The sequence below is a fragment of the Gavialis gangeticus genome, unplaced genomic scaffold, assembly GCF_001723915.1.
Source record: "Gavialis gangeticus isolate Ggan-Ray unplaced genomic scaffold, GavGan_comp1, whole genome shotgun sequence".
Taxonomy (NCBI): domain Eukaryota; kingdom Metazoa; phylum Chordata; order Crocodylia; family Gavialidae; genus Gavialis; species Gavialis gangeticus.
Window position 1 is genome coordinate 35,587,397 of NW_017729029.1, and position 7,180 is coordinate 35,594,576.

Genomic DNA, 7,180 nt, shown 5'->3' on the forward strand with positions numbered 1-7,180 from the left:
CCCGCCCTCCCCTCCCGGCGCCCCAGGCTCCGGGCTGGAAGATGGCAGCTGGCTGTAGCCAAGGGCTCCTGCCAGCCACCTCCATTGTCAGCGCGGGGACCGGCTCCCACCCAAAAAGTTGCTCTGAGGTGTTGGCCGGGGGGGTCGCGGGGCTGGCGGGGCCCTGCCGGGCAGGGGCGGGTGGCTCCCGACTCGGGGGAGGGGGGATCCGGGCAGCCACATTCCTCCATCCCCCGTCTTCAGGCTTCCCCGGGCAGCTCCTCGCGCGTCGCTCTCATCCTTTTGCAGCCGAGCGCTTAAAATAGGTAAAATCAGCCCAGCAACACTGCCTGTGCGGTGCCAGCTCCCTAGCTAGGGGACGAGGTGGAGATGCGCATCGTGTTAAGGACGCTGCTCGTTCCTGTTGTGCCTTCACCCTCCTTCCTTTTTTCTTTTTCTCTCTCGCGCTCTGCCTCGCTCATACCTACATCGGGTCCACTTGTGTGTTCAGCATCCTTTAAATGCACGGTGTGTTTGGCGTCCCCGCAAGGCGCGGCGCTTATACGGACGGTGACAGGACTAGAGAGATGCGGGAAAGCTGGAACTGACTTTGGTTATCCTACTTTGTTAGCGAGGCGTGTTGGATTGAGAGAGAGAGAGAGAGAGAGAGGAGGGTTTTTGCAGAGCCTCGCGTTTCGGCGTGCCTGCGTGGGTTTACATTCTGCGTTTGAAAGGATAGCTGCCTCGTATTTCTGGTCAGGTCGTTAAAAAAAGCCTTCCCGTGCTGCTTTCGGTTCAGTGTTTCTAGCTTATCTTGAATGCTCGTCAGGGACGGCAGCTCAGCGGAGTACAGCTTTTAACCCAAACGGCTTTCTGGAACGATGACAACTGAAAAAAAAAATATTTTCTCTTCTCTTTCCTTCTTTCTTTAGATTCCCTCTCTTTGTTCAGGAGCGTAAGGTTGCTTGCTGAGCACAAGAAGATGTTTCTGTGGCTCTTTCTGCTTTTGTCGTCCCCAGCTGCTTCTACAAATGCAGATGCCGACACCTCCGTGGAAATTTGCAACGTGTGCTCCTGCGTTTCGGTCGAGAACGTGCTGTATGTCAACTGCGAGAAGGTTGCAGTCTACAGACCAAATCAGCTGAAACCCCCTTGGTCTAATTTTTACCACCTCAATTTTCAGAACAACCTGCTCATTATTCTGTATCCAAATACATTTCTTAATTTCACCCATGCGGTGTCCCTGCAACTGGGTAACAATAAATTGCAGAACATCGAGGGAGGAGCCTTCCTGGGTCTCAGCGCACTAAAACAGTTGCACTTGAACAACAATGAATTAAAGATTCTCCGAGCTGACACTTTCCTTGGCATCGAGAACTTGGAGTATCTCCAAGCTGACTACAATTTAATCAAGTATATTGAACGGGGAGCCTTCAATAAGCTTCACAAGCTGAAAGTCCTCATCCTTAATGACAATCTGATTTCATTCCTCCCTGATAATATTTTTCGATTTGCTTCTTTAACCCATCTGGATATACGAGGGAATCGAATACAGAAGCTTCCCTACATTGGCGTTCTGGAGCACATTGGGCGAGTGGTCGAATTGCAGCTGGAAGATAACCCTTGGAATTGTACCTGCGATCTCTTGCCTTTGAAGGCATGGCTGGAGAACATGCCCTATAACATCTATATTGGGGAAGCTATCTGTGAAACTCCCAGCGATTTGTATGGACGGCTTTTGAAAGAAACCAATAAGCAAGAGTTATGTTCCATGGGAACGGGGAGCGATTTTGACGTGCGCATCCTGCCTCCTTCCCAGCTGGAGCCTGGGTACAGCGCACCTAATGGCCACACCACGCAAACATCAATGCACCGATTAGTCACCAAGCCCCCGAAAACTACAAATCCTTCCAAGATCTCGGGAATTGTAGCCGGCAAAGCGCTTTCCAACCGCAATCTCAGTCAGATCATCTCTTATCAGACCAGGGTTCCTCCTCTGACTCCTTGCCCCGTCCCGTGTGTTTGCAAAACACATCCGTCTGATTTGGGATTAAGCGTCAATTGCCAAGAAAGAAATATAGAATCGATGTCTGAACTGGTACCGAAACCTTTAAATGCCAAGAAACTGCATGTAAATGGCAACTACATTAAGGACGTGGACACCTCAGATTTCATTGAATTCGAAGGGCTGGATTTGCTACATTTAGGCAGCAATCGGATTTCAGTAATCAAAGGGGAGGTTTTCCGCAACCTTACAAATTTAAGGAGATTGTACCTTAATGGCAATCAGATTGAGCGGTTGAGTCCCGAAATATTTGCTGGCCTCCACAATTTGCAGTATCTGTATTTGGAATACAATGTTATCAAAGAAATTTTAGCAGGCACCTTTGACTTAATGCCCAACTTGCAGTTACTCTACTTGAACAACAATCTGCTGAGAAGTCTGCCAGCGTACATTTTTGCTGGTGCTCCCCTTGCTAGACTGAATCTAAGGAACAATCATTTCATGTATTTACCTGTAAGTGGCGTTCTTGATCAGCTAAAATCTCTTACACAAATTGATCTGGAAGGTAATCCGTGGGACTGTACTTGTGATTTAGTTGCTTTAAAACTCTGGCTGGAAAAGCTCAACGAAGGAATTGTGGTGAAGGAATTAAAATGTGAAACGCCCGTTCAGTTTGCTAACATTGAACTAAAGTCGCTCAAAAACGAGATCTTGTGCCCTAAACTTTTAAACAAGCCGTCTGCGCTGTTCACGAGTCCTGCTCCTGCCCTCACTTTTACTACACCCCTGGCTCCAATTCGGAGCCCTCCCGGTGGCCCCGTTCCATTATCCATCCTGATCTTAAGCATATTAGTCGTGCTCATTCTAACGGTCTTCGTTGCTTTTTGCCTCCTCGTCTTTGTGCTTCGGCGCAACAAAAAACCAACCATAAAGCACGAAGGCATTGGGAACCAAGAGTGCAGTTCCATGCAACTGCAGCTAAGAAAGCACGACCACAAGTCGAACAAAAAGGATGGACTATGTGCAGAGGCCTTCATTCCTCAAACCATTGAGCAGATGAGCAAAAGTCACACCTGTGGCTTGAAAGACTCGGAAACAGGCTTCACGTTTGGTGATCCCCAAGGGCAAAAAGTCATTCTGAGAAACCTGAATGACAAGGAAAAAGATTTGTTGCATGTGGATACCAGGAAAAGACTTAGCACAATTGATGAGCTGGATGAGTTGTTCCCTGGGAGGGATTCCAATGTGTTTATTCAGAATTTCCTTGAGAGTAAAAAAGAATACAACAGCATAGGAGTCAGTGGCTTTGAGATCCGCTACCCTGAGAAACAACAAGACAAAAAAACCAAGAAATCGCTAATAGGTGGTAATCATAGTAAAATTGTAGTAGAGCAAAGAAAGAGTGAATATTTTGAACTAAAAGCTAAACTTCAAGGTTCACCTGACTACCTACAAGTCCTTGAAGAACAAACAGCTTTGAATAAAATATAGGTCATGCAATCTTATTTCCTACAGAGGACATTTATTTAATGATGAAAGTGCCTTTTGTTGACTTTTAACTTCCAAATACAATATAATATTGGTAGGCATAGAGGCAGGTGTATCCAAGGGTGTCTGATTAACTGTAGCTGCATCTGGTTTGTCAAGTAGAGGAGAAAGTCCTTAATAGATTTTACTACATAAAGCTCGTGCCCTGTGGAATCCTGTAGGGATACTGCAAACTCTATTGCCAAAGGGATGCTTTATATACACATTACACTGAATTTAACCTCAAGAGGCATATATGTTTTGTACCTTAAATGCAAAACCTTCGTCTCCTTGTGATTTGTTAGAGCAAACACAAGAAAACTGGTACCAGAGTTTGTACCTCAGCTGGGTCCTTCATCTTGCACGTGGATTAAGGTGGTGGAACTGGAGCAATCCTTTGATTTGTGGTGTTGTAATGGCACTGTTTAAAGATTATCTGAAAAGTAAAAAGCATGCAAAGAGAGAACATTCGATAGTATGTGTAAATTGGTTACATTTATGGCCTGCATCTTGAAACCACTGGATTTATAATGTTAAATTGTGCAAATATTTGTTTAGAATATACCATGCATTACATACCTATGAAATAAATCTGACCACTTGAAGCATACCTGTCTATATATAAAATTAAAAAAAAAAAAAAGAAAGAAAAAAGTTCCAACTGACGTCAACAGCATTTGTGCGATTTGAAGAAAACATTTGACATTTATGCAGAATCTAATGTATGACTCAAATCCAATTAAGACTAGAGGTCCTTCTCAGTTACATGAAACACCTACAACCCCAAAAGGTTGTCCAAAATTTTCAAAGTGCTTACTGTGTGAGCGTAGCAGAAATTATTTTTGTAATATAATTCATATTTATGAAATACTTTGTATACTAAATAGGAAGATATGTACTCCTTATTATGTATTTAATATGCCTGACTTGTTTTCCTGATCACAGTGCATTAATCATTCAATATAAATTAAAACAGAACAATATACCAAACAGAAACTGGTGATGAAATGTATAGCGTTATCTGGAATTACGTGATCAGGTCTAATGATAATAATAAAAATCGTTCTGTACTATTCTTGTGAAATTAGCATATTATCTTATTTCAGATTTGTTACCAATGGTGCATTTTAAAATAGAGTCATTAGTTTTTTAGTATTGTGTCTCAGGCAATTATTTGCCATCAGTTGTCTTGCTTTTCAGGGTTCTACAGCTTAATCTAAATAGTTTTCACTACAAGTATTTACAGGAGTTCATGAGTAAGGGTAATACTTTACGTGTATATGCATCAATTTTCCATTCTTCTCTATCTGGCGGCTGTCAGTCAGATAATCGGTCAGAACAGTAAACCATATGGCAATTGTGTTTCTTACAGCCACATTGTAAAATGAATATAGTGATCTTGGTTCAGTCCAGAGTACTTTGTAGTCTGTATCTATAAAGAGTAAAAAAAATTGCCTTTGTGGAAGTTGAATCCTGAGTTGTTAAAAAGCAAACTGGTCAGGAGAATGGAAAATAGACCTTTTTTATTTTACTGAGAGATGATAACTTCAGGTCCAAATGGGCATATTTTGGTAAAGCATCATACAGAAAAATAATGTTACTAGACTGAGCCAGAGTCCAGTGAAGTCCACATGAATTTCTCCGTTGACTTCAGTGAGCGTTGGCTCAGGTCTGCCATCTAACTTGCCTCCATAACCTTTTTTCCCCTCCACCTTTTCTAATCAATGCATAAATCAATCAAGCTGTAATAGGAAATAAACATTAATGTTTTTCATGGATTTCAAGTGGCAGATATTACAGCAAGGCCCAGTATCACCACTGTGGTTGAGGCTGTGTCAGCATTTTCCATGGTAAACCTCTAATTTCAGGACTTTATAACACTGCTGTAAAATTTTATTCTGGGATGGTATTTGGCATATAGCCTGGAGTAATTTTTTTTAAAGAAAGTTTTAAAACACTCAGTGCTTCTTTACTTAAAGAGAAAGCAAAAAAAAAAAATGTCTTTCACATTCAGCATCATTTGTTTATGCTCCTGTGATTTCAAATAGGTTTCTTTATTATTATAGTATTATTATTTTTCCCCTGATTAGGAATTTAAGATTTTTTTTTTTAAACAAGCAAATGGCCAGGTTGTTTATCTTTGAAAAAGCTGCTACTATCCATGCACAATAACTCATTTCATCCAAAATGTCATAGGGATTTTCAGGATCCGGTTATTATGCAGTCCTGGTATAAAAGGTACCTAGCTGCCTGTTGACATGATACACTGTCTAGGGCTGTGAAGAAAGTGTTTTAGTTTATTGTGTCAAGAGCCTGTGGATTAAGGCATCTTAAAGATGCACTGACATGATAGAACATAATGGCTCCATCAGCAATCTGAGGATAATGGGTCATTGTGACTCTGCCTCAGCTCAGTGCTACCCACCTTTGCGAATGTGTCAAGGTTCACTGGGATTTGTCAAGGCACAAGGCTTTTACACACACTTCACTGCATCATGTTCTCTCTCAGACCCTTCAGCTGAAAAGACCCGTCACAGCATTCATTTATTAAATATGTACTTTAATGCTTTTTAAGTCACGTTAAGGTCAGATCTTTGTGGGTGACTTTGACCTGAGTTAAATGAACGGTTGCGAAGGGTGAATGCACCTTCTGACTGGGTTCAGGTTCCCCTGTTTTACAGGGGGTAACCTGTTCTCTGTATAAGGGAGGAAGTACTGTACCATCCTTATCTTTTAATTGTACTTTTAAACCCTGGGCTAGCGATGCATTTGAGCACATGCTTAACTCTAATCCCATGCAGTCCTGGTAATCATGAGCTTAAAGTTTAGCCACTGCTGCTACTTAAGTGACTTAGACCCCTGCTACATGTTATACCCATGTCTATAGCTATATCTATCTGTAGATAGATAGATAGACAGATATTACACAATCAGCTGGTTAATCACGCAATAAATTTAGACCGGCCACACATACAAAGAAATGATCATGCCATAAACACATCTGCCCAGCTATGAAAAGAGTCAACCAGCTACAGAGTTAGTGCTTGAAAATACGTAACAACTGTATATCTGGTTTCTATCCAGCTTTAATTTGAATATGGGACAGGGCCTAATGGAAGGGTAGTTTTGTCATGGACTTCAACGAGAGCGAGCAGAAAGGCATTGCTGCATATTATCTCGCTAGAGCCCAGTTGTAGAAACTTGCGCTGATGATCGCTTTCCTCCTCGGAGTTGTCCTGTGGACTGCATGGGGCTCGGTCTGATGAGCGGAGGCTCACCAACATGAAAGGAGTTGCGTATTCTGGACCTTACCGTAGGGATCTCTCATAGTGGTTTACATAGATGGTGCAGTACCACGGCACAATGATATGATTGAAAGAATGCAGAAGCGGGCAAAACACTGTATTTCTTTGATGCTGTTGGCTTGACACTACCCGTAACGTTAGTTTGTTTCTTGCAGTGTCACGGGACAGGGTATGTGTCTGGATAACAGCTGTAGTGAAATGTTCATTCGAATCAAATGCTGCTCTATCCTGGAAAGGCACTTATCCAGTGCTGCTAAACAGACCAGACCTGTCTGCATTATACTGGAGTTGAGTGGGTGGCCATGCTGTTAAAATGGCTGTAAAGACACAAATGCAGCAGTGTGGCAGTGAAGATGTTAACATA

At 42.5% G+C, this 7,180-nt stretch overlaps 1 protein-coding gene across 1 annotated transcript in view; it reads left to right on the forward strand.

The window, feature by feature from the left end:
- Window positions 1-6,413, forward strand: part of SLITRK4 (SLIT and NTRK like family member 4) — a 12,610-nt gene extending 6,197 nt beyond the window's left edge. The window contains exon 2 of the mRNA XM_019521403.1: window positions 912-6,413. Within this exon, the coding sequence (XP_019376948.1) occupies window positions 962-3,475 (2,514 nt within the window). The 5' untranslated portion in view covers window positions 912-961 and the 3' untranslated portion in view covers window positions 3,476-6,413. The remainder of the gene's footprint in view (window positions 1-911) is intronic.
- The last annotated feature ends 767 nt before the right edge of the window (window positions 6,414-7,180 follow it).